Source organism: Phyllobates terribilis, unplaced genomic scaffold (assembly GCF_046119375.1).
Source record: "Phyllobates terribilis strain yellow unplaced genomic scaffold, ASM4611937v1 Scaffold_2__4_contigs__length_985480577, whole genome shotgun sequence".
NCBI classification, from domain to species: Eukaryota; Metazoa; Chordata; class Amphibia; order Anura; family Dendrobatidae; genus Phyllobates; species Phyllobates terribilis.
Window position 1 is genome coordinate 313,743,769 of NW_027362762.1, and position 27,560 is coordinate 313,771,328.

Consider the following 27,560-nt stretch of genomic DNA (forward strand, 5'->3'; position numbering starts at 1 on the left):
CCGTCAGTTTATGTCAGTGTCCTGCATAAAATGGTCTGCCTGATCACAAAAAAACAAGGTGGATAAGATTTGGGCAGTTTTAATCTAAAAAAAAACATGAAAAGTCTATCACTGAACTTTGTTATCAAGTGTTCTATTGGTTACTGCTGGATTACTATTTACTTCTTTAGTAAGGTCACTTTGACATCACTAAGGCTATGTTCACATGTTTTTTCAGTTTTATATGCAAATTTTCTTCTGCGTTTACCAGTACCAGTAAAGTCTATGAGATTTCAGAAATCTCATGCGCACACATTGGTTTTTGTGTCATCAGTATTTTGTGCTTTGCAGTAGAGCATGTCAATTCTTTCACTGTTTTTTCTGCATTTCTTCAGTATTTTACACCCATTGAAAGTAATGGGTGGTGAAAAAAAAGCTGAAAAAACACCTAGTGTGAACATAGCTATCAGGTTTTGCTGTGTTTTTAGTGAAAAAAAGAAGGATAGCAGTATGTGAAACTCATTTATTTTTGTGAATTTACCATCTTGTCTTTGTCACCTGAGATGGGAGTTTGGATTAGGACAATTTAATTAAATTAGTGATGGGTAAACATTGGCTGAGCTAGGTGTGAGATTGAACAATACCTGTGGCCCACGCAAGTTTGAAATTGAGAAATCTCTGAGCAACTTAATGACAGACCATAGTGTAAAAATAAATAGTGTTTTATAAACTCAATGCACTGCCAATGTCTTAGAAAAACTGTTCCTGAACAATTTACCTCCCCCTACTGTTACATTTGTAATTCTGGTTAATATGGTTTCACATATGTGTTGCATTGGTGACCTGTGTTCATGCTTCTGTTGTGGAAGCAAAGCTGAACTTTGAGAGCCTGAAAAACGCACCAAAAAACATGTTTTTGACGCAGCTTCTTTCCTGCCAAGAGATCAGGTTTTGCTGCAGAAAAAAAACACTGAAAAAATGCCTAGTGTGAACATAGCCTAAAGCTGTGTTTGCATTAAAGAGATTGAAGGGGGTTGGATACAGTCATAGATAACATAACAGTATTAAACACATCATTTCAAAGCAATTTGGAATACCTCTGATTCTTAGAAAATTTTGCAGAGCCTGTCTAATTCGAATTTCAGAAGATTTGATTATCTCTAATGGTATATAAATGTATATATATAATATATCAGTCTTAAATAAAAAAAATAGAAGCAATAAATAATAATAGTGGAATAGGTGAAAGTCAAAACATTTTGGCCATGTGTCACAATAATAGAAGAAAAATTAAAAAGGCAGCAAGGAATGAGAGAGTGAAGTCCTTTATTTACACATACATGCATCAAAAACTGAATTTTGCTGTTTATCTATATCTGTCTATCTATCTATCTATCTATCTATCTATCTATCTATCTATCTATCTATCATCTATGTGTACATTGTTTTGATTAAGTTTTATTAGATATGTTATGGTGTAATATTAATAAACCTAAACAAAAATGTGCTTGTTTTTCAGAAGCCATTGGGATTTCTGTCTATTTTAGATGAAGAAAGTCAGTCAATTCATCCTATGGAACAAAGCCTTTCAAAACGTCTTCAGTCACTCCTGGAAACATCAAATTCAAATACAGTGTATACATCAGCAAAAGATGGAAATGGCAATGTCACATCCAAGGAACAAGGTCCTGTCTTCACAATTATGCATTATGCTGGAAGGGTAAGCGTCTTCTATCGAGCAGACTACTCCATGTACTGGGGCTGGGAAGATTTCAGTATTAAAAATGAGTCTGGTGCTTTGTTCTACCCTCTCTTCTGAATATTTGGTCTTGCTCAATACAGCTCAAATCTTTTAGTCAGGAGTAGATTTAATGAATGTCAGTGTTTTAAAATATTAAATTTCCTTTGTAATGTCCTCATTAAGACACTGCATCATGAATTTATTAACCTATTTCTTATAAGATCTTTCTGATAGGCTAGGGAATGAATTAACTAATTAACCATTTGGGTGGCAATCAATGGTTCTTTCTTTGCCTGGAACACTGTGTTGTAAATCTGCTCTGACTTGACATTTGTATAGAAGCTTTGTGATCTGCCAAATCTGCAGAATGTATATGTGTACAGTTTCCCCATAATGATGTTGCTGCCACGACATGTCAAGAGTTCATTAATGCAATATGTGTCATGGTTTGCCAGCTGAGCCAACATACTGGAATACTTGCTGAATATAACTAAATATTCATCACATATTATACCATTATGCCTTAATGAACTAATTTCACCCTGTTTGGTAAAGGGTTACATGCCATGAGAAGCATGAATAAGAAATAGAGAAGTGTGCAATTGGCTGAGCATTTGCCATATTCGCTATCCTAGCACGTTTGGTAGAAAATATAGATAAAAGATTGAGCAAAAAATATTTGAAGAAATATAAATAAAATTAAAATTTACTAATTTCTGACATTTCTCTTCATGTTTTAAAGATTTTATTTATATGTTCAGAAAAGTATTCTAAGAACATAGCAGTGAAATGTAACTTTGGATTTTGCCCTTCTGTCAAATTGAAAGTTTTTCAATATTCAAATCCATATTAGGTAAAGTTCACAGTGTTCTCAAACACTATGTTCTGCATATGCACTGGGAAATTTTTCTGATTGATACATTTATTATGCCAGTAGCCTTTCATTATCCAAACATTGTGACATGCTGGTTGGTATACATATCAGCAGCTTTTCTATGGTGCCCTATTGAATGGCATCCAGTTGCCTTTAAAATCATAAATCTGTGGAGTTACTCAGTATACCAGGAAAACGGAGTGATTCTGGAGTCATCTGTAACCAGTATTCCCAACTAGGTATGTGAGTTGCTTGTAATTAAAGGGAACCTATCACCAGAAAAAACACTATTACCCTACAACTATTGGGTTAACCTGCAGGTTAATAATGTTATTAACTTGCCCCCACCTGCACTTAGCTGAACTCTGCAGGGAGAAAATGAACTCTATTCCCCTGGCAGTGTTCCGGTCTCAGTCATGTGGGCGCCGCTGACAATGGTCAGTCACCGCTCTGTATACAGTGGCTGCAACCGCGCCCCGGAACTGACTGACACTGGCCCTGCAGTGGGGCCAGCTGTTCGTCAGTGCCAGGGGTGCGGTTACAGCCGCCACTCTCTATACTCACAGCGCTGACTGAAACCGGAACGCTGCCGGGGGGGGGGAATAAAGTTAATTTTCTCCCAACAGTGTTCAGCTAAGTGCGAGCACCGAGCAGGTTAATAATACTATTAACCTGCAGTTTAACCCCTATGTGCAGGTTAATAACGTTTTTTTCTGGTGACAGGTTGTCTTTAAGCCACTAGGTAAGAGAGGTTTGAAGAACCCTGCACATCCCCCAAAATAATATAGCTGTTTAAATAATACACTGCTCAAAAAAATAAAGGGAACACTGAAATAACACATCTTAGATCTGAATGAATGAAATATTCTCATTGAATACTTTGTTCTGTACAAAGTTGAATGTGCTGACAACAAAATCACACAAAAATCATCAATGGAAATCAAATTTATTAACCAATAGAGGCCTGGATTTGGAGTCACCCCCAAAATTAAAGTGGAAAAACACACTACAGACTGATCCAACTTTGATGTAATGTCCTTAAAACTAGTCAAAATGAGGCTCAGTATTGTGTGTGTGCCTCCACGTGCCTGTATGACCTCCCTACAATGCCTGGGCATGCTCCTGATTAGTGTTGAGCCACCCCCGTAGTGTTGGAGTTCGGTTCGGTTCGTCGAACACCCGTGTGTTCGCCGAACTGTTCGTCGAACTGTTCGTCGAACACCTTCGAACACCGTTAAAACCAATGGCAGGCAAACAAAAACACATAGAAACACATAGAAAACACCTTCAAAGGTGTCCAAAAGCTGACAAACTGCTCAGAAGACATAACTAACACATGGAAAAGTGACAAGTACATATAGTCATGCGAAAATAAAAGAGGTGGAGGAGTAAAAGGAGGGGGAGACACAGATATAGGCATGTCATGCCCTTCTAAAATCCAAAAAGTGAGAAGCCGACACGGCCAGTCCGCTCCTGCCCGTGCCACCTCCGTGTCGCCGGGTTTGTGCCAGAGCCGCGGTGAACCCTGACGGCCAGCCCCCCTCTCCCAATACTGGTGCCTGTCCGCTGGTGGGTCGAGCGAGCCCCCCTGTGGTGGAGGCAGCTCTAAGCTTTTTAATTTAAATTGTCTCTCTAATTTGAATGAATACACTTTAAATCCATTTACAAGGATCTATTGGAGGGCAAGTCTCATGCCAGCAGCCGCGGTAATTCCAGCTCCAGTAGCGTCCACTAAAGCTGCTGCAGTTAAAAAGCTTTTATAAGGATCGAGCTCGGCTGTCCACCGCAAGGCATCCTACTGCCAGTCCCAGCCCCTATGCCTTGGGGTGCCTCCTGATGCTCTTCACTAAGTATCCCATGGTCCCGAAGCATTTCCTTTGAAAAAATTAAGTGTCTAAACTACAGGTGGTGTAGCTTGCTTAACAGCCGGGATAATCCGCTGACTAGCAGACCCTGCTACTAGGCACAAAGTATTTCCTGGGCTAGATGCAGTTAAAAATTTGTAATTAGATACTCTCGTTGGATGCTGAGAAAGCATTCCATAGAGTCTCCTGGCACGCCATATATGATTCTCTTAAAAAGCTTGGGGTAGGGGCCTAGGGGACCCTTTTATAGCCAAAATCACGGCCCTGTATCGCAATACGTCACCTAGGCTGAAGATAAATGGAACTGTAGCACCCTGAGGGCTCGGTTGCTACAGACGTATTGCACCTCACCCAGAGGTGTGATATCTCACTCTCAGGTAAGGATGGAGTGTGGATCAGGACCCGACACCTGCATGCATTACACCACATTGCCGTGGGGCAGGGCGACCAATATGCCCCTGAGATGGGCACGACAGTCCCTGTCCCTGGCTGGAGTGGGGGGAGGGAACACTGAGTAAGGGGAACCCTGTAGTGCAGGAGCAGGGAGGAAGCAGTTCCTGGGTGCATTGAGAAGGGAGTATAAAAGGTGGGCACCATCTTAGTTCAGTGCAGAGAAGTCTGAGCAGAAGTGGCAGGGAGCAGGGGCTCTGCATGAGCTCTGCTCCGGAGGCGGGCCTAGTAACAGAGGCCCAGGCCTGGAAGATGGAGAAGGAAGGAAGAGGAGCGGAGAAGGCTCCAGGAACGAGGAATGAAGGGATCCCAGGGGTGCGGACGGGCGAGTCGCCACCGCACGCCCGAATCCACCTGCGTGGAGGGGTCAGGCCAAAGGGGGAGACCGGTCCCCGAACTAGTGGAGGCAGGAAACGACCCTCAGCTAGAAACCGGAGGCTCTGACATTTTATGTGGCGCAGCCCCTCGCTACACCCGCTAGGAAGGCACCACATAGGGTCAGGGAAACTGGCGCCAAGTTTACCAAGAGGAGGCCCGAGGCAGCCGGACAGAAGTGTTGGTAAGAAAGGCCAGACAAAGTACACACAAAGGGGGTCCTGTGAAGTGCTCCAAAGCTATCTGGGAGTTGTCTGAGCCCCTCACCTGGTGAGCACAGTACGACGTGGGTAGCCGTTACCTGCAGACGTGGTCTGGATAATAAGAACTGTGAGTAAAGGCCCTGGACTGCATCACTGACTCCGTGTCGTTACTGCTGCTGCCCTGCACCATCACCCCCATCCTCCGCATACACTGCCCTGAGGCTATACTCCTCCCGTGGGAAGTTATGCTACGCTCTGCTGCACCCACAACACCAGCCTCAGCGGTCTGCCCTGTAGCGGCGGTTCACTCTGACCGCAATCCACGGGTGGCGTAGTCGGACATTTAAACATCAAAACCACATAAATAGTTCCGCCACTGGTTTGACCGCCCTGAGCCACGGAACCGGGTCGCCGCCACGAAGACTACAACCACCAGCATCCACCAAAAAGGATCCGGCTCCGGGTGTCCCAAGGCCCAGGGGGTGCGTCAGAACATTTTCATCACCTTTCACAATCACCATGGGACAAGGCAGGGATGTCCTCTGTCCCCTCTCTTATACATCCTAGTGACGGAGCACCTGCTCTCATCAATTCGCCATAACCCCAATATTAGGTGGATTGAGGTGGGAGGCACCGAGTACAAGTGCTCTCTATTTGCTGATGATGTCCTAGTATATATCACTCAATCACATATATCCATCCCTGCTGTTATGGCTGAAATAGATCACTTTGTTACATGGTAAAATTTTAAAATCAATGCAGCGAAGTCTGAGGCCCTCGATGTCTCCCTCCCCAAATCCATATAGGATTCCATCCAGTCCAACTTTCCCTTTGCCTGGCCCTCACAGGGTATCAAATACTTAGGAATTCCTATTCATAGAGACCTCTCCCATCTATGTTATCTTAATTTTGGGCCCTTTATTGAACAATTCCATACAGACCACGGTTGGCAAGTTAGAACTGTAAGATTCACTACGTGAACCACTGGTGTTTTGTGGAAAAGCACATGTACACTGCGTTCCAAATTATTATGCAAAAAGTGTTTAGGAGTGATAAGGGAAGAATTTGTTTGTTTGTCAGTTAAACTCATTGATGGTGATGTGTGTCAGGGCTCTTTATATCACTGTAAGCAATTGCAGACACCTGTGCTAATTAGTTTGGCAGGTGTGTCCAATGAAAGGCAAGACTACTTAAGAAGGCTCTCTCACATTATTAAGCAGCCTACATTTTCTGCCAAAATGGGAAAGAAAAAGGATGTGTCGGCTGGTGAGAAGCAACAAATTGTGGAGTGTTTAGGTCAAGGCATGACTACAATCAACATTGTGCGATGATCAGGATGAAGTGTCTTGGCAATCAAGAAGTATGTAGCTGATTCACAGTACACACGTGTGCGTGCTGATAAGGGCAAATTGAGGACTCTTTCCTACAGGCAATTACGTCAGGTTAAAAGAGCAGCGGCAAGAAAGCCTTGTCATAGCAGCAGACAAGTTTTTGAAGCTGCTGGTGCCTCCAACGTCCCCTGAACAACAAGATGCAGGGTCCTTCAGAGGTTTGCAGCTGTGCATACGCCATCCTGTCGACCTCCTCTATCCACTTCACACAAGCAGAAACGGCTCCAGTGGGCCAAAAATTACATGAAGACTGATTTCAAAACTGTTTTGTTCACGGATGAGTGCCGTGCAGCGCTCGATGGTCCAGATGGATGGAGTGGAGGATGGCTGGTTGATGGACACCCCACGCAAACACGGCTACAGCGCCAACAAGGAGGAGGTGGAGTAATGTTTTGGGCTGGAATCATGGGGAGAGAGATTGTCGGCCCCTTTAGGATCCCTGAAGGCGCTAAAGATGAACTCCATAATGTATGTGGATTTTCTCAAACAGCACTTCCTGCCATGGTTCAAGAAGAAGAACCGTGTATTTCACAGCAAGATCATTTTTCTGCATGATAATGCACCATCTCATGCTGCACATAAAGCATCTGCATCTCTGGCTGATATGGGCATAAAAGGGGACAAACTTATGGTGTGACCCCCATGCTCCCCTGACCTCTACCCCATTCAGAACCTTTGAAGCATCATTAAAAGGAGTGTCTATGATGGCGGGAGGCAGTTCACATCTAAGCAACAGCTCTGGGAGGGTATTCTGTCCTCATGCAAAACAATTGAAGCAGAAACCATCCAAAACCTGACAAATTCAATGGACGAGAGAGTTCAGAAGCTCCTTTCGAACAAGGGGTCCTATGTGAAAATGTAACATCACCTACAATAAAGTTTTGAGTTGAAAACTGTTTAATTTCAGTTTCTAACAACCTGCTAATGCTTATAATTTCAAAAATGACCATTTTTTTGGTCTTTATTAAAATGAAAAGGTTGATCGAAAAGTTTGGGGGATCTAAGAGTGTGGCAACCCAGTAGTCATGATTACTTCGAATTCTGACAATATGAGGGTCATGCTGCAGGTAGTGCAGCAAGAAGGCACTTATGTGTCTTGCGCATCTCGGAGCCCCAAAATTATTTTCCGGGCTAGATGCAGCTAAAAATTATTTTTAATTTTAAATCTGGTGGAGCTTATTATAGATGGCCTAATAGGATCAGTGCTGCACACTGCTACAAAGCCCAAATTATTTTCCAGTCAAGATACAGATAAACATGATTAGTAATTTTAAAGCTTAAAACGGTTGGTAGGGTGATTTTAACCAATCATCAAGCTTTTACTCTCCCCAGGATGACACAGGGGTAGAAAAGTCGTTTCGGATCCATGATTTGTTCATCTTTATGAACGTGAGTCTGTCTACATTATCAGTGGAGAGCCGCGTGCGCTTATCTGTCAGCACACCACCAGCAGCGCTGAACACACGTTCAGACAGAACGCTGGCTGCGGGGCATGACAAGATCTCCAAGGCGTAAGTGGCTAGCTCCGGCCATTTATCCAGATTGGAAGCCCAAAAAGAGCAAGGGTCCAGTGACACAGTCGTGGCTTCAATGTTTACTTGGAGATACTCCTGTACCATCGTCTCTAGGCGTTGACTATGTGTCAGACTTCTTGTCTCCTGTGGCCTTGCAAAGGATGGGCTAAAAAAGTGGTGAAATGATTCCGCAAAATTGATGTTACCAGCCAATACTGTGGTTCTGTTATGGTTTGAGTGCTGAACACTTGACGGTCCCACGGTTGGCAAGTTGGAACTGTGAGATTCACTACGTGCACCACTGGTATTTTGTGGAAAAGCACATGTAAGATTCTGCAACAGTCTCTGCTGATACTCCTGCATGCGTGCATCCCTTTCTATGGCAGGAATAATTTCTGCAAATTTACTTTTGTACCGTGGATCTAACAGTGTGGCAACCCAGTAGTCAGGATTATTTCTAATTCTCACAATTCGAGGGTCATGTTGCAGGTAGTGCAGCAAGAAGGCACTCATGTGTGTTGCGCATCCAGGAGCACCAAGTCCCTGTTGTGTTGGTGGCGAGGTAACAATCATGCTTCCTTCCTCTGTCCTCTCCCCCCAACCTCGCACAACAGAAATGTGATCAAGGTCTCCCTCATCTGATGAGTCTTCCATCAGTTCGTCCTCCATTTCTTCCTGGGCTCCTGCACCTTCCTCACTAGTTTGGCTGCTACCATGCGCCGTGGTAAAACCATCTCCCCCACCCTCACATGCCTGCCGCCTTGGTGCTGCCGACCGTCTGGACCTTGCAGATGTTAGCCCTTCCGCATACAACTCCTCCTCCTCTACTTCCTCCACCTCCTCTTGTGCCACCACCTGACTCCGAATTCTGTTTAACATGTGCTCCAGCATGTAAATCACCGGAATAGTCATGCTGATAATGGCATCGTCAGCACTAAACATCTTCGTCGCCATTTCAAAACTGTGCAGAAGGGTGCATAGGTCCCTGATCTGAGACCACTCCTCCAGCGTGATTTGCCCCACCTCTGAATCTCGTTGGCCCAGGCTATACGTCAGAACGTATTGCACCAGGGCTTGTCGGTGCTGCCACAGTCGCTGCAACATGTGCAGAGTTGAATTCCACCGGGTAGGCACATTGCATTTTAGCCGGTGAAGTGGCAGGCCCAACGACTTCTGTAGAGATGTAAGTCGCTGAGCTGCGGGATGCGAACGGCGGAAGTGAGCACACAGCGACCGTGCCCTCTGCAGAAGGCCATCTAGTCTGGGATAGTGGGCTAAAAATTGCTGGACAACCAGGTTCAACACGTGAGCCATACAAGGCACGTGTGTGACATTGCCCCGGCGAAGGGCCGCACCCAGGTTTGCAGCATTGTCGCACACGGCCTTCCCTGGTTTCAGGTCCAGTGGAGACAACCATTCATGAAATTGGTTCTCCAGAGCTGACCACAACTCCTCAGCTGTGTGACTCACATTTCCCAGACATTTCAAAGTAAAAACCGCCTGATGACGTTGAGCCCTACTGCCAGCATAGTAAGGAGGTGTGCAGGATCCCATCTGCGCAGTTAGAAAGCTTGTGGCATGACCAGACAGGCTTTGGGTGCAGGTGGAAGACCGAGAGGAGGTTGAGGAGGCAGAAGCAGTGGAGGAACTTTGACATAAAGAGGATTGACGCACAACTCGTGGGGACGGCAAGACTTGGACAGCAGCCCCTTGTCCTGCTGTCACCATAGTTACCCAGTGCCCAGTCAGCGACATGTAACGCCCCTGTCCATGCCTACTCGTTCAAGTGTCTGTGGTGAAATGCACCCTGTCACACACAGAGTTTCTCAAAGAAGCGGTGATGTTGTGTGCGACATGCTGGTGGAGCGCAGGCACACCTTTCTTTGAGAAGTAGTGCCGACTGGGCCTCTGGTACTGGGGCACTGCGACGGACATAAGGTCTCGAAAATCCTCTGTGTCCACCAGGCGGAAAGGCAGCATTTTTGTAGCCAAGAGCTTGCAGATGGTGAAATTCAACCTCTTAGCTTTCTCATGGCTAGGAGGAAATGGTCTTTTACTTGTCCACATCTGAGGGACCGAGGGCTGGCTATTGTGCTTAGACGGGGTTGATAAGGGTGTCCCCGGCAAACTGCCGGTCTGTGAGGAAGATGCAGGCGGACATGTTAGGTTGCTTTGATCCAAAGGTGGTGCTATCGATGTCGGACAGTGCTCAACACCAGCTGGTGTTACCACCTCCAAAGAAAATGATGACCTGCCAATCACGCTGGCTGTTGCGGGTAAAGAGGTGGCAGGTCTGCGCCCCAAAACAGGTGTGACTGCTGTCCCCCCAGTCACAGAGGATGAAGAGGCCGCGGATGCACAAGATATGGCAGACGGTGGTTGGCCCGGCCGGCTAGGCCGCATTGTAGCACACTGAGCTTCCCACTGCAACTTATGCTTCATGTCCATGTGCCGGTTCATGCATGAAGTACTCAAACTATGTATTTTTTGGCCTCTACTTAGCTTTTGCTGACAAATGTTACAGATAACACGAGTTGGGTCATCTTTATTGATCTGAAAAAATGCCCAGGCTATGCAAGGCTTAGCACCCATGCGACCTGAAGAGCCACCATGACTTGTGGTGAGAGGCAGAGTTGTGTTTGAGGATGCAGTTGCTGACGTGCTTCCAGTACTACGTCTCTGTCCAGGAAGGCGCAACCTGACCTCGTCGTCACTAGCATCTTCCTCCACCTCCTCTGCTGACCTCATCTCTTGGCTGACTGTGGGTTGACAGTAAGTGGGATCTCCAACCTCATCATCATCACCCTGTGTGTTATCACACCCGTCGTCCTCAGAGCCAACCTGTTCCTGCCCTGACAAAAAACTAAAGTTGTCGCTCCAATCAGGTATTTGAGTCTTATCATCGTCTTCCTCATTGTCTCCACCAACAGGAGTTACAGTTTGGGAATGAGGGTCTACATTATGGTCAGAACCTTCTGCGTCTGGTCCTGGATCCGACTCATAAAGATTCTGGGCATCAGTGCAGATCATTTCCTCGTCTGGATTCACAGAAGCGCTGGAGTCGACCTCTGATTCCCAGGCTATAGTATGAGTAAACAGCTCTGCAGACTCAACCATCTGTTCTACCTCATACTCAGACGGGCAGCTGGAGATTTGGGAGCTGTGAGGAAGCAAGTGCGATTTGGGTGACACCTTTGAGGACTGGAGTATTTGTGATGTTGAAGTTGATGTGGAGGAGAGCCCACTTAAAGGAGCACTTGATATCCGTTGAAGCACCTGCTGTTTTTGTGCCTCATCTGGAATTTGTAGCGATTGGCGTGGCCGTAAGAAAGGGATCTTATCACATTGTCCGCTAAAAGAAGTAGACATTTTAGTTTGGCTGGAAGATGGTCTTTCTTCTGCAGATGTTACTGTTCCTTTAACACCTACCCCACGGACACAACCTTTTTTCCCCTTCCCAACACGCCTATTCCCCTTTCCACCAGCAGCAGGCCTTTTTCCACTCATTTTGGTGGTTAACGAATTCACAACTCTGGAGTTGTTTGCATAAAAAAACAATGGATGGTAACCGAGCAGAGCTGAGTGGCCAAACTGTGGTATTAGGCCAAAACTATTGGCTGGGTTAGATGCAGAAAAAAATTATATTCAATTTGCAACCTGATGGAGGTCAGTATAGATGGACTAATACAACAAGTCCCACATACAGCTAGAAGCCCAATATTTTTTCAGAGGTAGATGCAGAAAAAAATATATTCAGTTTGCAACCTGATGGAGGTCAGTATAGATGGACTAATACAACAAGTCCCACACACAGCTAGAAGCCCAATATTTTTTCAGAGGTAAATGCAGAAAAAAATATATTCAGTTTGCAACCTGATGGAGGTCAGTATAGATGGACTAATACAACCAGTCCCACACACAGCTAGAAGCCCAAATATTTTTTCAGAGGTACTGTAGATGCAGATAAAAATTATTTTGAATTTGCAACCTGATGGAGGTCAGTATAGATGGACTAATAGAGAAAGTCCGACACACTGCTAGAAGGCCAAATATTTTTTCAGAGGTACTGTAGATGCAGATAAAAATTATTTTTAATTTGCAACCTGATGGAGGTCAGTATAGATGGACTAATAGAGAAAGTCCGACACACTACTAGAAGGCCAAATATTTTTTCAGAGCTAGATGCAGAAAAAAATTATATTCAGTTTGCAACCTGATGGAGGTCAGTATAGATGGACTAATACAACAAGTCCCACACACAGCTAGAAGCCCAATATTTTTTCAGAGGTAGATGCAGAAAAAAATATATTCAGTTTGCAACCTGATGGAGGTCAGTATAGATGGACTAATACAACAAGTCCCACACACAGCTAGAAGCCCAATATTTTTTCAGAGGTACTGTAGATGCAGATAAAAATTATTTTGAATTTGCAACCTGATGGAGGTCAGTATAGATGGACTAATAGAGAAAGTCCGACACACTGCTAGAAGGCCAAATATTTTTTCAGAGGTACTGTAGATGCAGATAAAAATTATTTTTAATTTGCAACCTGATGGAGGTCAGTATAGATGGACTAATAGAGAAAGTCCGACACACTACTAGAAGGCCAAATATTTTTTCAGAGCTAGATGCAGAAAAAAATTATATTCAGTTTGCAACCTGATGGAGGTCAGTATAGATGGACTAATACAACAAGTCCCACACACAGCTAGAAGCCCAATATTTTTTTCAGAGGTAGATGCAGAAAAAAATATATTCAGTTTGCAACCTGATGGAGGTCAGTATAGATGGACTAATACAACAAGTCCCACACACAGCTAGAAGCCCAATATTTTTTCAGAGGTACTGTAGATGCAGATAAAAATTATTTTGAATTTGCAACCTGATGGAGGTCAGTATAGATGGACTAATAGAGAAAGTCCGACACACTGCTAGAAGGCCAAATATTTTTTCAGAGCTAGATGCAGAAATAAATTATATTCAGTTTGCAACCTGATGGAGGTCTGTATAGATGGATTAATAGAACAAGACCCACACACAGCTAGAAGCCCAATATTTTTTCAGAGGTAGATGCAGAAAAAAATATATTCAGTTTGCAACCTGATGGAGGTCAGTATAGATGGACTAATACAACAAGTCCCACACACAGCTAGAAGCCCAAATATTTTTTCAGAGGTACTGTAGATGCAGATAAAAATTATTTTGAATTTGCAACCTGATGGAGGTCAGTATAGATGGACTAATGGAGAAAGTCCGACACACTGCTAGAAGGCCAAATATTTTTTCAGAGGTACTGTAGATGCAGATAAAAATTATTTTTAATTTGCAACCTTATGGAGGTCAGTATAGATGGACTAATAGAGAAAGTCCGACACACTACTAGAAGGCCAAATATTTTTTCAGAGCTAGATGCAGAAAAAAATTATATTCAGTTTGCAACCTGATGGAGGTCAGTATAGATGGACTAATACAACAAGTCCGACACACAGCTAGAAGCCCAATATTTTTTCAGAGGTAGATGCAGAAAAAAATATATTCAGTTTGCAACCTGATGGAGGTCAGTATAGATGGACTAATACAACAAGTCCCACACACAGCTAGAAGCCCAATATTTTTTCAGAGGTAGATGCAGAAAAAAATATATTCAGTTTGCAACCTGATGGAGGTCAGTATAGATGGACTAACAGAGAAAGTCCCACACACTACTAGAAGGCCAAATATTTTTTCAGAGCTAGATGCAGAAAAAAATTATATTCAGTTTGCAACCTGATGGAGGTCTGTATAGATGGATTAATAGAACAAGACCCACACACAGCTAGAAGCCCAATATTTTTTCAGAGGTAGATGCAGAAAAAAATATATTCAGTTTGCAACCTGATGGAGGTCAGTATAGATGGACTAACAGAGAAAGTCCCACACACTACTAGAAGGCCAAATATTTTTTCAGAGCTAGATGCAGAAAAAAATTATATTCAGTTTGCAACCTGATGGAGGTCTGTATAGATGGATTAATAGAACAAGACCCACACACAGCTAGAAGCCCATTATTTTTTCAGAGGTAGATGCAGAAAAAAATATATTCAGTTTGCAACCTGATGGAGGTCAGTATAGATGGACTAATACAACAAGTCCCACACACAGCTAGAAGCCCAAGTATTTTTTCAGAGGTACTGTAGATGCAGATAAAAATTATTTTGAATTTGCAACCTGATGGAGGTCAGTATAGATGGACTAATAGAGAAAGTCCGACACACTGCTAGAAGGCCAAATATTTTTTCAGAGGTACTGTAGATGCAGATAAAAATTATTTTTAATTTGCAACCTGATGGAGGTCAGTATAGATGGACTAATAGAGAAAGTCCGACACACTACTAGAAGGCCAAATATTTTTTCAGAGCTAGATGCAGAAAAAAATTATATTCAGTTTGCAACCTGATGGAGGTCAGTATAGATGGAATAATACAACAAGTCCCACATACAGCTAGAAGCCCAATATTTTTTCAGAGGTAGATGCAGAAAAAAATATATTCAGTTTGCAACCTGATGGAGGTCAGTATAGATGGACTAATACAACAAGTCCCACACACAGCTAGAAGCCCAATATTTTTTCAGAGGTACTGTAGATGCAGATAAAAATTATTTTGAATTTGCAACCTGATGGAGGTCAGTATAGATGGACTAATAGAGAAAGTCCGACACACTGCTAGAAGGCCAAATATTTTTTCAGAGGTACTGTAGATGCAGATAAAAATTATTTTTAATTTGCAACCTGATGGAGGTCAGTATAGATGGACTAATAGAGAAAGTCCGACACACTACTAGAAGGCCAAATATTTTTTCAGAGCTAGATGCAGAAAAAAATTATATTCAGTTTGCAACCTGATGGAGGTCAGTATAGATGGACTAATACAACAAGTCCCACACACAGCTAGAAGCCCAAATATTTTTTCAGAGGTACTGTAGATGCAGATAAAAATTATTTTGAATTTGCAACCTGATGGAGGTCAGTATAGATGGACTAATAGAGAAAGTCCGACACACTGCTAGAAGGCCAAATATTTTTTCAGAGGTACTGTAGATGCAGATAAAAATTATTTTTAATTTGCAACCTTATGGAGGTCAGTATAGATGGACTAATAGAGAAAGTCCGACACACTACTAGAAGGCCAAATATTTTTTCAGAGCTAGATGCAGAAAAAAATTATATTCAGTTTGCAACCTGATGGAGGTCAGTATAGATGGACTAATACAACAAGTCCCACACACAGCTAGAAGCCCAATATTTTTTCAGAGGTAGATGCAGAAAAAAATATATTCAGTTTGCAACCTGATGGAGGTCAGTATAGATGGACTAATACAACAAGTCCCACACACAGCTAGAAGCCCAATATTTTTTCAGAGGTAGATGCAGAAAAAAATATATTCAGTTTGCAACCTGATGGAGGTCAGTATAGATGGACTAACAGAGAAAGTCCCACACACTACTAGAAGGCCAAATATTTTTTCAGAGCTAGATGCAGAAAAAAATTATATTCAGTTTGCAACCTGATGGAGGTCTGTATAGATGGATTAATAGAACAAGACCCACACACAGCTAGAAGCCCAATATTTTTTCAGAGGTAGATGCAGAAAAAAATATATTCAGTTTGCAACCTGATGGAGGTCAGTATAGATGGACTAACAGAGAAAGTCCCACACACTACTAGAAGGCCAAATATTTTTTCAGAGCTAGATGCAGAAAAAAATTATATTCAGTTTGCAACCTGATGGAGGTCTGTATAGATGGATTAATAGAACACGACCCACACACAGCTAGAAGCCCATTATTTTTTCAGAGGTAGATGCAGAAAAAAATATATTCAGTTTGCAACCTGATGGAGGTCAGTATAGATGGACTAATACAACAAGTCCCACACACAGCTAGAAGCCCAAGTATTTTTTCAGAGGTACTGTAGATGCAGATAAAAATTATTTTGAATTTGCAACCTGATGGAGGTCAGTATAGATGGACTAATAGATAAAGTCCGACACACTGCTAGAAGGCCAAATATTTTTTCAGAGGTACTGTAGATGCAGATAAAAATTATTTTTAATTTGCAACCTGATGGAGGTCAGTATAGATGGACTAATAGAGAAAGTCCGACACACTACTAGAAGGCCAAATATTTTTTCAGAGCTAGATGCAGAAAAAAATTATATTCAGTTTGCAACCTGATGGAGGTCAGTATAGATGGAATAATACAACAAGTCCCACATACAGCTAGAAGCCCAATATTTTTTCAGAGGTAGATGCAGAAAAAAATATATTCAGTTTGCAACCTGATGGAGGTCAGTATAGATGGACTAATACAACAAGTCCCACACACAGCTAGAAGCCCAATATTTTTTCAGAGGTACTGTAGATGCAGATAAAAATTATTTTGAATTTGCAACCTGATGGAGGTCAGTATAGATGGACTAATAGAGAAAGTCCGACACACTGCTAGAAGGCCAAATATTTTTTCAGAGGTACTGTAGATGCAGATAAAAATTATTTTTAATTTGCAACCTGATGGAGGTCAGTATAGATGGACTAATAGAGAAAGTACGACACACTACTAGAAGGCCAAATATTTTTTCAGAGCTAGATGCAGAAAAAAATTATATTCAGTTTGCAACCTGATGGAGGTCAGTATAGATGGACTAATACAACAAGTCCCACACACAGCTAGAAGCCCAAATATTTTTTCAGAGGTACTGTAGATGCAGATAAAAATTATTTTGAATTTGCAACCTGATGGAGGTCAGTATAGATGGACTAATAGAGAAAGTCCGACACACTGCTAGAAGGCCAAATATTTTTTCAGAGGTACTGTAGATGCAGATAAAAATTATTTTTAATTTGCAACCTTATGGAGGTCAGTATAGATGGACTAATAGAGAAAGTCCGACACACTACTAGAAGGCCAAATATTTTTTCAGAGCTAGATGCAGAAAAAAATTATATTCAGTTTGCAACCTGATGGAGGTCAGTATAGATGGACTAATACAACAAGTCCCACACACAGCTAGAAGCCCAATATTTTTTCAGAGGTAGATGCAGAAAAAAATATATTCAGTTTGCAACCTGATGGAGGTCAGTATAGATGGACTAATACAACAAGTCCCACACACAGCTAGAAGCCCAATATTTTTTCAGAGGTAGATGCAGAAAAAAATATATTCAGTTTGCAACCTGATGGAGGTCAGTATAGATGGACTAACAGAGAAAGTCCCACACACTACTAGAAGGCCAAATATTTTTTCAGAGCTAGATGCAGAAAAAAATTATATTCAGTTTGCAACCTGATGGAGGTCTGTATAGATGGATTAATAGAACAAGACCCATACACAGCTAGAAGCCCAATATTTTTTCAGAGGTAGATGCAGTAAAAAATATATTCAGTTTGCAACCTGATGGAGGTCAGTATAGATGGACTAACAGAGAAAGTCCCACACACTACTAGAAGGCCAAATATTTTTTCAGAGCTAGATGCAGAAAAAAATTATATTCAGTTTGCAACCTGATGGAGGTCTGTATAGATGGATTAATAGAACAAGACCCACACACAGCTAGAAGCCCATTATTTTTTCAGAGGTAGATGCAGAAAAAAATATATTCAGTTTGCAACCTGATGGAGGTCAGTATAGATGGACTAATACAACAAGTCCCACACACAGCTAGAAGCCCAAATATTTTTTAAGAGGTACTGTAGATGCAGATAAAAATTATTTTGAATTTGCAACCTGATGGAGGTCAGTATAGATGGACTAATAGAGAAAGTCCGACACACTGCTAGAAGGCCAAATATTTTTTCAGAGGTACTGTAGATGCAGATAAAAATTATTTTTAATTTGCAACCTGATGGAGGTCAGTATAGATGGACTAATAGAGAAAGTCCGACACACTACTAGAAGGCCAAATATTTTTTCAGAGCTAGATGCAGAAAAAAATTATATTCAGTTTGCAACCTGATGGAGGTCAGTATAGATGGACTAATACAACAAGTCCCACACACAGCTAGAAGCCCAATATTTTTTCAGAGGTAGATGCAGAAAAAAATATATTCAGTTTGCAACCTGATGGAGGTCAGTATAGATGGACTAATACAACAAGTCCCACACACAGCTAGAAGCCCAATATTTTTTCAGAGGTACTGTAGATGCAGATAAAAATTATTTTGAATTTGCAACCTGATGGAGGTCAGTATAGATGGACTAATAGAGAAAGTCCGACACACTGCTAGAAGGCCAAATATTTTTTCAGAGGTACTGTAGATGCAGATAAAAATTATTTTTAATTTGCAACCTGATGGAGGTCAGTATAGATGGACTAATAGAGAAAGTCCGACACACTGCTAGAAGGCCAAATATTTTTTCAGATCTAGATGCAGAAAAAAATTAGATTCAGTTTGCAACCTGATGGAGGTCTGTATAGATGGATTAATAGAACAAGACCCACACACAGCTAGAAGCCCAATATTTTTTCAGAGGTAGATGCAGAAAAAAATATATTCAGTTTGCAACCTGATGGAGGTCAGTATAGATGGACTAATACAACAAGTCCCACACACAGCTAGAAGCCCAAATATTTTTTCAGAGGTACTGTAGATGCAGATAAAAATTATTTTGAATTTGCAACCTGATGGAGGTCAGTATAGATGGACTAATAGAGAAAGTCCGACACACTGCTAGAAGGCCAAATATTTTTTCAGAGCTAGATGCAGAAATAAATTATATTCAGTTTGCAACCTGATGGAGGTCTGTATAGATGGATTAATAGAACAAAACCCACACACAGCTAGAAGCCCAATATTTTTTCAGAGGTAGATGCAGAAAAAAATATATTCAGTTTGCAACCTGATGGAGGTCAGTATAGATGGACTAATACAATAAGTCCCACACACAGCTAGAAGCCCAAATATTTTTTCAGAGGTACTGTAGATGCAGATAAAAATTATTTTGAATTTGCAACCTGATAGAGGTCAGTATAGATGGACTAATAGAGAAAGTCCGACACACTGCTAGAAGGCCAAATATTTTTTCAGAGGTACTGTAGATGCAGATAAAAATTATTTTTAATTTGCAACCTGATGGAGGTCAGTATAGATGGACTAATAGAGAAAGTCCGACACACTACTAGAAGGCCAAATATTTTTTCAGAGCTAGATGCAGAAAAAAATTATATTCAGTTTGCAACCTGATGGAGGTCAGTATAGATGGACTAATACAAGTCCCACACACAGCTAGAAGCCCAATATTTTTTCAGAGGTAGATGCAGAAAAAAATATATTCAGTTTGCAACCTGATGGAGGTCAGTATAGATGGACTAATACAACAAGTCCCACACACAGCTAGAAGCCCAATATTTTTTCAGAGGTAGATGCAGAAAAAAATATATTCAGTTTGCAACCTGATGGAGGTCAGTATAGATGGACTAATACAACAAGTCCCACACACAGCTAGAAGGCCAAATATTTTTTCAGAGGTACTGTAGATGCAGATAAAAATTATTTTTAATTTGCAACCTGATGGAGGTCAGTATAGATGGACTAATAGAGAAAGTCTGACACACTACTAGAAGGCCAAATATTTTTTCAGAGCTAGATGCAGAAAAAAATTATATTCAGTTTGCAACCTGATGGAGGTCAGTATAGATGGACTAATACAACAAGTCCCACACAAAGCTAGAAGCCCAATATTTTTTCAGAGGTAGATGCAGAAAAAAATATATTCAGTTTGCAACCTGATGGAGGTCAGTATAGATGGACTAATACAACAAGTCCCACACACAGCTAGAAGCCCAATATTTTTTCAGAGGTACTGTAGATGCAGATAAAAATTATTTTTAATTTGCAACCTGATGGAGGTCAGTATAGATGGACTAATAGAGAAAGTCCGACACACTGCTAGAAGGCCAAATATTTTTTCAGAGCTAGATGCAGAAAAAAATTAGATTCAGTTTGCAACCTGATGGAGGTCTGTATAGATGGATTAATAGAACAAGACCCACACACAGCTAGAAGCCCAATATTTTTTCAGAGGTAGATGCAGAAAAAAATATATTCAGTTTGCAACCTGATGGAGGTCAGTATAGGTGGACTAATACAACAAGTCCCACACACAGCTAGAAGCCCAAATATTTTTTCAGAGGTACTGTAGATGCAGATAAAAATTATTTTGAATTTGCAACCTGATGGAGGTCAGTATAGATGGACTAATAGAGAAAGTCCGACACACTGCTAGAAGGCCAAATATTTTTTCAGAGCTAGATGCAGAAATAAATTACATTCAGTTTGCAACCTGATGGAGGTCTGTATAGATGGATTAATAGAACAAGACCCACACACAGCTAGAAGCCCAATATTTTTTCAGAGGTAGATGCAGAAAAAAATATATTCAGTTTGCAACCTGATGGAGGTCAGTATAGATGGACTAATACAACAAGTCCCACACACAGCTAGAAGCCCAAATATTTTTTCAGAGGTACTGTAGATGCAGATAAAAATTATTTTGAATTTGCAACCTGATGGAGGTCAGTATAGATGGACTAATAGAGAAAGTCCGACACACTGCTAGAAGGCCAAATATTTTTTCAGAGGTACTGTAGATGCAGATAAAAATTATTTTTAATTTGCAACCTGATGGAGGTCAGTATAGATGGACTAATAGAGAAAGTCCGACACACTACTAGAAGGCCAAATATTTTTTCAGAGCTAGATGCAGAAAAAAATTATATTCAGTTTGCAACCTGATGGAGGTCAGTATAGATGGACTAATACAACAAGTCCCACACACAGCTAGAAGCCCAATATTTTTTCAGAGGTAGATGCAGAAAAAAATATATTCAGTTTGCAACCTGATGGAGGTCAGTATAGATGGACTAATACAACAAGTCCCACACACAGCTAGAAGGCCAAATATTTTTTCAGAGGTACTGTAGATGCAGATAAAAATTATTTTTAATTTGCAACCTGATGGAGGTCAGTATAGATGGACTAATAGAGAAAGTCCGACACACTGCTAGAAGGCCAAATATTTTTTCAGAGCTAGATGCAGAAAAAAATTAGATTCAGTTTGCAACCTGATGGAGGTCAGTATAGATGGACTAATAGAATGATGCTATGCCCAAAAGATTTTACTTCACTAGGTGCAGTAAAAAAATTGGTATTCTATACACAGGTGGTATATCTTGCAACACAGATAGGCTACTCCACTGACTAACACACTCTGCAATAGGCCAAAAAGGATTAGCTTTGCTAGATTCAGCCAAATGCTGTGAAAAAAACTTGCACAGCACTGGCACAGACCTGCCTGGCAAAAACTGATAGGAACTGATGTAACCTAGTCCTGAAAAGGACTCCAATTACAATTAGTCTTTACTCCCACAACCTATCTATTTAAGAGCACAGACCTGCCTGATAAAAGTCGTAGGAAATGCTGTAACCTAGTCCTTAAAAGGACTGCAATCACAACTATTCCCTACTCCCAAGCTATCTGTATATTTGTGCGAAAATTGGCTTGAAATTAACAAGGTATAGCGCACACAGCAACAGCGGTGCCGTCTAACACGCAGCTGCAGCAGTGAGAAAATGGTGGCGACGGGGAAAATGGCTTGGTCTTATAGGGCAAGGACATGTGACATACACTGCCAATGACACATGCCCTTGCTTGTGTGAAAAAAAGCACTTCGCTCCGTGTGTGCGCTGCTGATAGGCTGACAGATTGCACCTCCCCACTGTAAATGCGGGAAAGAGAAAAAAAAATGGAGATCTTCATTGTTCCTGCAGAGATCCATCCCCTGCCCCTCCCCCCACCCCGCTGTACACTCAAGCTGCGTATTAACATTAATTTTCATCATTACTGAGAAAAAATCCAGTTATGATTTTGGTGCACGAACAGTTATCGAACATAACCTCGAACAGCCGAATTTTTCTCAAATTGTTCGTGTTCGCCGAACGGCTCGAACACCGCCCAAAACAGCTCGAATTTGAGATTGGCGAACAGTTCGAGTAGAACAACGCTCATCTCTACTCCTGATGAGGTTGCGGATGGTCTCCTGTGGGATCTCCTCCCAGACCTGGACTAAAGCATCCGCCAACTTCTGGACAGTCTGTGGTGCGACGTGACGTTGGTGGATGGAGCGAGACATGATGTCCCAGATGTGCTCAATCGAATTCAGGTCTGGGGAACGGGCGGGCCAGTCCATAGCTTCAATGCCTTCATCTTGCAGGAAGTGCTGACACACTCCAGCCACATGAGGTCTGGCATTGTCCTGCATTAGGAGGAACCCAGGGCCAACCACACCAGCATATGGTCTCACAAGGGGGGTCTGAGGATCTCATCTCAGTACCTAATGTCAGTCAGGCTACCTCTGGCGAGCACATGGAGGGCTGTGGGGCCCCTCCAACCCTCCAGAAAAATGCCACCCTACACCATTACTGACCCACTGCCAAACCAGTCATGCTGAAGGATGTTGCAGGCAACAGATCACTCTCCATGGCATCTCCAGACTCTGTCACATGTGCTCAGTGTGAACCTGCTTTCATCTATGAAGAGCACAGGGCGCCAGTGGCGACTTTGCCAATCCTGGTGTTCTGTGGCAAATGCCTAACGTCCTGCACGGTGTTGGGCACAACCCCCATCTGTGGATGTCGGGTCCTCATACCACCCTCATGGAGTCGGTTTCTAACCGTTTGTGCAGACACATGCACATTTGTGGCCTTCTGGAGGTCATTTTGCAGGGCTCTGGCAGTGCTCCTCCTGTTCCTCCTTGTACAGAGGCTGAGGTAGCTGTCCTGCTGCTGGATTGTTGCCTTCCTTCGGCCCCCTCCACGTCTCCTGGTGTACTGGCCTGTCTCCTGGTAGCACCTCCAGCCTCTGGACACTACGCTGACAGACACAGCAAACCTTCTTGACACAGCTCGCATTGATGTGCCATTCTGGATGGGCTGCACTACCTGAGCAACTTCTGTGGGTTGTAGAGTCCGTCTCATGCTGCCACAAGTGTGAAAGCACAACCAACATTCAAAAGTGACCAAAACATCAGCCAAAAAGCATTGGTACTGAGATGTACCCCACCTGCAGAAACACTCCTTTATTGAGGGTGTCTTGATAATTGCTAATAATTTCCATCTATTGTCTATTCCATTTGCACATCAACATGTGAAATTGATTGTCAATCAGTGTTGCTTCCTAAGTGGACAGTTTGATTTCACAGAAGTTTGATTTACTTGGAGTTATATTCTGTTGTTTAAGTGTTCCCTTTATTTTTTTGAGCTGTGTATATATTCCATGCAAATGACATTTGTGAAAAACTGACAGAAAATCTGTGCATGTTGACCTTAGCAACCATTCACAGTGCTACTTTTATTTTTTGATGAAGCTTTAGAAATAGAATGTGAGATCTGAATGGGTAGTTTCAGCAACAAGACCAATTTCTATGTAAGACTATTTTGATAAATTTTCCCCATTTTGATAAAGAACTTGTCCGGTCACAATATAGTGATGATCTCTCCTTAGGAAAGATCATTAATATTAGAAGAATGGTGAGGAACTAACATCTATGGACAACAAGGTGGTTAATATCTATGGGCAGCGCTGGGGTCCTGGGTTCAAATCCCACCAAGGACAACATCTGCAACGAGTTTGTATGTTCTCACCGTATTTGCTGGGTTGCTGGGTACTGCAGAACATCTCCTATTCATAAGAAGCTGAAGAATATGAGCTGATAGCTGATCTGTAGTACCTGTCAGCTGCTGCGACAAATTAAATGGAAATGTACAGTGCTGCTCTGCTCAATGTGTGTACATTTGGTCACCACCAGAACCTATAACACCTGATCCCAGGGGTGCCTGGTATCAGACCTCTGCTAGTCAGACATTGGTTACCAAACAGTTCTTTTAAAATTATTCTACTAATCTCTATTTATACTAGCATCATGGCTTACTTTTATAATGAATTAAGGATTCATTTTGGATTGGTACTCAATGAATCATGATGGATGCTTTTGATAAAAGTTGGCTAAACAAGCTGATTGTTGGACCATCTGAATAGCTGATGTCGTTGGGGGTATCCTGATTCTCATCTACCTGATGATGTTTGGGATGATAAGGCACTAGCGGTTCAAATTTAATTCTTCTGCATGCATACTCCACTCTCCCCATAGAGAACACTTGAATGCTTAGCTGAGCATTCACGTGTATGACGAAGTCGGGAGAAATAACTGTCAGCAAAATGAACATTTGGTCGCCTGTCATGTAAGACGTGTGGGCATCTTTAAAATAGGGTGCCATTTCATGGCCAGGGCAGTGCAGACTATTTCTTGCTGTAACAAATTGCTGTGCTTGATGATAAAATTATACAAAAACAAGAATTACCTACTAACATACCTTTACAATTTTATCAAGCTAATGAATTAAAAAATCAAAGAATTGCATGTATGCAAGGTGTAGAAAATTGTTTTCCAATATGAAATTCTTTTGCAATGGGCACATGAATAGTTTTCACTGTGGTTCTACTTTAACTTTCAGCAAATGACTGACTTCAGGGATATTGTTTTCTTTTGCACGCACTGTTAATTAATATTTCGTGGATCCTTGTGACAATCACATGGTAAATGCCAGACTCGTGCTGTTCAACCTTGTCTTTGTCTTTGCTTTGCAGCTAAGTCATTTTTAAGTATTTCTTAGAATACACTGGTCAATGACATGCCATGTGGTTATCCCAGAGCTAAACTAAATATGATGTTATCACAGTTATATGTTTTGAAAATGCAGAAAATGAATTTTGTATTCTGTGAATTCCTTACAAGAATAGGATACATAAAGATTTCTAATATAACTCCTTTTTTAAATTTCTGTTGCTTATGTAACACTGACGTATTTTGCAGCTCCTTGTGGAGATTGCCACCTCAGTCACTGTCCCCAATAGGGCTTACAGTCTAATTTATATCGCACACACATGTTCACTGCAGATAATTTTCTGCAAAGCTATCAGTATGTTTTAAAAGTGTAGGAGTAGAGATGAGCGTTGTTCTACTCGAACTGTTCGCCAATCTCAAATTCGAGCTGTTTTGGGCGGTGTTCGAGCCGTTCGGCGAACACGAACAATTTGAGAAAAATTCGGCTGTTCGAGGTTATGTTCGATAACTGTTCGTGCACCAAAATGATAACTGGATTTTTTCTCAGTAATGATGAAAATTAATGTTAATACGCAGTTTGAGTGTACAGCGGGGTGGGGGGAGGGGCAGGGGATGGATCTCTGCAGGAACAATGAAGATCTCCATTTTTTTTTCTCTTTCCCGCATTTACAGTGGGGAGGTGCAATCTGTCAGCCTATCAGCAGCGCACACACGGAGCGAAGTGCTTTTTTTCACACAAGCAAGGGCATGTGTCATTGGCAGTGTATGTCACATGTCCTTGCCCTATAAGACCAAGCCATTTTCCCCGTCGCCACCATTTTGTCACTGCTGCAGCTGCGTGTTAGACGGCACCGCTGTTGCTGTGTGCGCTATACCTTGTTAATTTCAAGCCAATTTTCGCACAAATCTACAGATAGCTTGGGAGTAGGGAATAGTTGTGATTGCAGTCCTTTTAAGGACTAGGTTACAGCATTTCCTATGACTTTTATCAGGCAGGTCTGTGCTCTTAAATAGATAGGTTGTGGGAGTAAAGACTAATTGTAATTGGAGTCCTTTTCAGGACTAGGTTACATCAGTTCCTATCAGTGTTTGCCAGGCAGGTCTGTGCCAGTGCTGTGCAAGTTTTTTTCACAGCATTTGGCTGAATCTAGCAAAGCTAATCCTTTTTGGCCTATTGCAGAGTGTGTTAGTCAGTGGAGTAGCCTTTCTGTGTTGCAAGATATACCACCTGTGTATAGAATACCAATTTTTTTACTGCACCTAGTGAAGTAAAATCTTTTGGGCATAGCATCATTCTATTAGTCCATCTATACTTACCTCCATCAGGTTGCAAACTGAATATAATTTTTTTCTGCATCTAGCTCTGAAAAAATATTGGGCTTTTAGCTGTGTGTGGGACTTGTTGTATTAGTCCATCTATACTGACCTCCATCAGGTTGCAAACTGAATATATATTTTTCTGCATCTACCTCTGAAAAAATTTTGGGCTTCTAGCTGTGTGTGGGACTTGTTCTATTAATCCATCTATACAGACCTCCATCAGATTGCAAACTGAATATATTTTTTTCTGCATCTACCTCTGAAAAAATATTGGGCTTCTAGCTGTGCGTGGGACTTGTTGTATTAGTCCATCTATACTGACCTCCATCAGGTTGCAAACTGAATATATTTTTTTCTGCATCTACCTGTGAAAAAATATTGGGCTTCTAGCTGTGTGTGGGACTTGATCTATTAATCCATCTATACAGACCTCCATCAGGTTACAAACTGAATATATTTTTTTCTGCATCTACCTCTGAAAAAATATGTGGCCTTCTAGCAGTGTGTGGGACTTTCTCTATTAGTCCATCTATACTGACCTCCATCAGGTTGCAAACTGAATATAATTTTTTTCTGCATCTAGCTCTGAAAAAATATTTGGCCTTCTAGCAGTGTGTGGGACTTTCTCTATTAGTCCATATATACTGACCTCCATCAGGTTGCAAATTCAAAATATTTTTTTGTCTGCATCTACCTCTGAAAAAATATTGGGCTTCTAGCTGTGTGTGGGACTTGTTGTATTAGTCCATCTATACTGACCTCCATCAGGTTGCAAATTAAAAATAATTTTTATCTGCATCTACAGTACCTCTGAAAAAATATTTGGGCTTCTAGCTGTGTGTGGGACTTGTTCTATTAGTCCATCTATACTGACCTCCATCAGGTTGCAAATTAAAAATAATTTTTATCTGCATCTACAGTACCTATAAAAAAATATTTGGCCTTCTAGCAGTGTGTGGGACTTTCTCTATTAGTCCATCTATACTGACCTCCATCAGGTTGCAAATTAAAAATAATTTTTATCTGCATCTACCTCTGAAAAAATATTTGGGCTTCTAGCTGTGTGTGGGACTTGTTCTATTAATCCATCTATACAGACCTCCATCAGGTTGCAAACTGAATATATTTTTTTCTACATCTACCTCTGAAAAAATATTGGGCTTCTAGCTGTGTGTGGGACTTGTTGT

General features: G+C 41.7%; 1 protein-coding gene across 4 annotated transcripts in view; it reads left to right on the forward strand.

Annotated features, from left to right (window-relative positions):
- The window catches only part of MYO16 (myosin XVI), a 904,557-nt gene that overhangs the window by 615,173 nt on the left and 261,824 nt on the right, over positions 1-27,560 (forward strand). For all 4 annotated transcript variants that reach the window (XM_073664248.1, XM_073664251.1, XM_073664257.1 and 1 more), the window contains exon 23: positions 1,499-1,699. In XM_073664248.1, the coding sequence (XP_073520349.1) occupies positions 1,499-1,699 (201 nt within the window). The remainder of the gene's footprint in view (positions 1-1,498; positions 1,700-27,560) is intronic.